Source organism: Monoraphidium neglectum, assembly GCF_000611645.1.
Source record: "Monoraphidium neglectum strain SAG 48.87 unplaced genomic scaffold scaffold00938, whole genome shotgun sequence".
NCBI lineage: Eukaryota > Viridiplantae > Chlorophyta > Chlorophyceae > Sphaeropleales > Selenastraceae > Monoraphidium > Monoraphidium neglectum.
The window spans coordinates 1-1788 of NW_014012690.1; the positions used below are offsets into that span (position 1 = coordinate 1).

Genomic DNA, 1788 nt, shown 5'->3' on the forward strand with positions numbered 1-1788 from the left:
CTGCCCGCCCCCTGTCCGCCCACCTTCTTGTTGACGTGGCTGTATTGCCCGAGCTCCCCCTGCACCTTGGCCAGGGACTTGTGCAGCTCCTGGGGGGTGAGGAGGGGAGGGGGGAGGGGAGGGGGAGTGAGAAGGCGCCCAGGGCCGAGCTGCGAGACTGACGAATGGCGGCTGCGTATGGGGGATTGATGGATGGATGGACGCAACAAGCGGCCAGGGCGCGGCCCGGCAGGCGCCACGCAGCCTCGAGTTCGGCAACCGCGCCACCGCGCGCCGCCAAAGCTGCTGCACTCAGCCGCCAGCGAGCGCTCGCGGCCACGAAGGGCGCCTGCTCTTGCGCCGTCCGAAGGGACCCTTCCCTGTGCTAAACCAGGCACGTTCCCCTGCGCAAGCCCACGTCCGCACCAACCTTGGTGTTCTTGCCGCGGTACTTCTCAAAAGCGTCAGACGGCAGCGTGCCCAGCTCCTTGATGCGGCTGGCAGGGGTGGGGGGGGGGAGGGGGACGGGCAGCTTGCAGGGAGGGCGGTGCAGTGCGGCAAACACAGGTCGGGCCCAGTCAGGCCGGGGCAGAGTCGAGTGGGGGCAGCGTGGCATGGCCGCTGCGGGAAGATAATGCAGACGCTTGCAGCGCACACGAGCAACAAAAGGTGCAACTACACGGGTGCTCGCACACACAAGTCGCGCCGTGCGACGGCCAGCACGGCCAGCCCGCCGGGCTCCCGAGCCTCAAAAGTCGGCGCTGGCCCCAAAGTCTGTCCCCCCGGCCCGCCCCTCACCGGCTGAGGTCGTCCGCGCGCTGCCGCGCCGCGGCGGCCTTCTCGGCCAGCGCCTCGAGCCGCGCCCCCTCGCCCCCCTCGGCGCCGCCGCCGCCGCCGCCGCGCTTAACGGCCTCTGCCAGGGCCTCGCGCTCGCGGTCCGCGGCCTTGGCCTGCGCGCGGGGGGAGAAGGGTGTGTGTGATTAATGCATGCCTTTTGGGGGGGAGGGGAGGGGGGTGCGTGCTTGTGTGCATGCGTGCGTGCGTGCGTGCGTGCGTGCGTGCGTGCGTGTTTGTGTGTGTGTGTGCATGTGTGTGTATGTATGTGTACGTGTGTGAGTTTACCTGCGTGTGCACGTGCGTGCGTCGGTGTACGTGCACGCACGTGTGCCTGTCAGCGCGCACACGGCTTGGTGGGGGGAAAAGAGGGAAGACGCGTAGAAACTGCGATGGCATAACCTTCAGCGGACCAGCGGCCAGTGGGCGCAGCGCATGACACAGAGCTCAAGCACCACCCCCTCCCGGGACCCCGTTTCTGACCACACAGGCCGCGTCCAACCCGCGCGCTGGCCTCCCACCTTCTCCGCGGCCGCCGCGGCCCTGGCCTCCGCCTCAGCCAGCTGCTCCTCCACGCCCTCCACCGCCTCGGCCGCGCGCGCCAGCTCCGCCCTTAGGCCGTCCAAGGAGGCGGCCTCTGCAGATGGCGGGGAGGGGGTACATTTAAAATAGAGGATAAATTGAAACCAAATAGCGTAGGGAGAGCGAGCGGAGCAGGGGCCGGAAGGTCTGCAGCGCCATGGCATGCCCCAGCCAGCACGCATGCACGCATGAAACGCCGAGTCCTGGTGACGCGGCACGGCGCAGCACGGCGAGTGCCCCCGCCTGGCTGTGGCGGCGTCCGCTGTGGCGGCGCACGCGCGCGCACCGGCGGGCGTGCCCTCCTCGGCGGCCGTCGCCAGCTCGTCGCGCCGCCGCAGCAGGTTTGTCTCCAGCCGCGTCTGAAGGCCCTCCAGCTTGGCCGCGGCCTGGGGG

At 69.9% G+C, this 1788-nt stretch overlaps 1 protein-coding gene across 1 annotated transcript in view; it reads right to left on the reverse strand.

The window, feature by feature from the left end:
• Positions 1-409: 409 nt before the first annotated feature.
• MNEG_6000 (Structural maintenance of chromosomes protein 3) overlaps positions 410-1788 on the reverse strand; it is a gene marked incomplete at both ends in the record, with an annotated part of 11124 nt that continues 9745 nt past the window's right edge. Inside the window, 4 exons of the mRNA XM_014045525.1 lie at positions 410-476; positions 778-929; positions 1335-1450; positions 1682-1781. Of these exons, the coding sequence (XP_013900979.1) occupies positions 410-476; positions 778-929; positions 1335-1450; positions 1682-1781 (435 nt within the window). The remainder of the gene's footprint in view (positions 477-777; positions 930-1334; positions 1451-1681; positions 1782-1788) is intronic.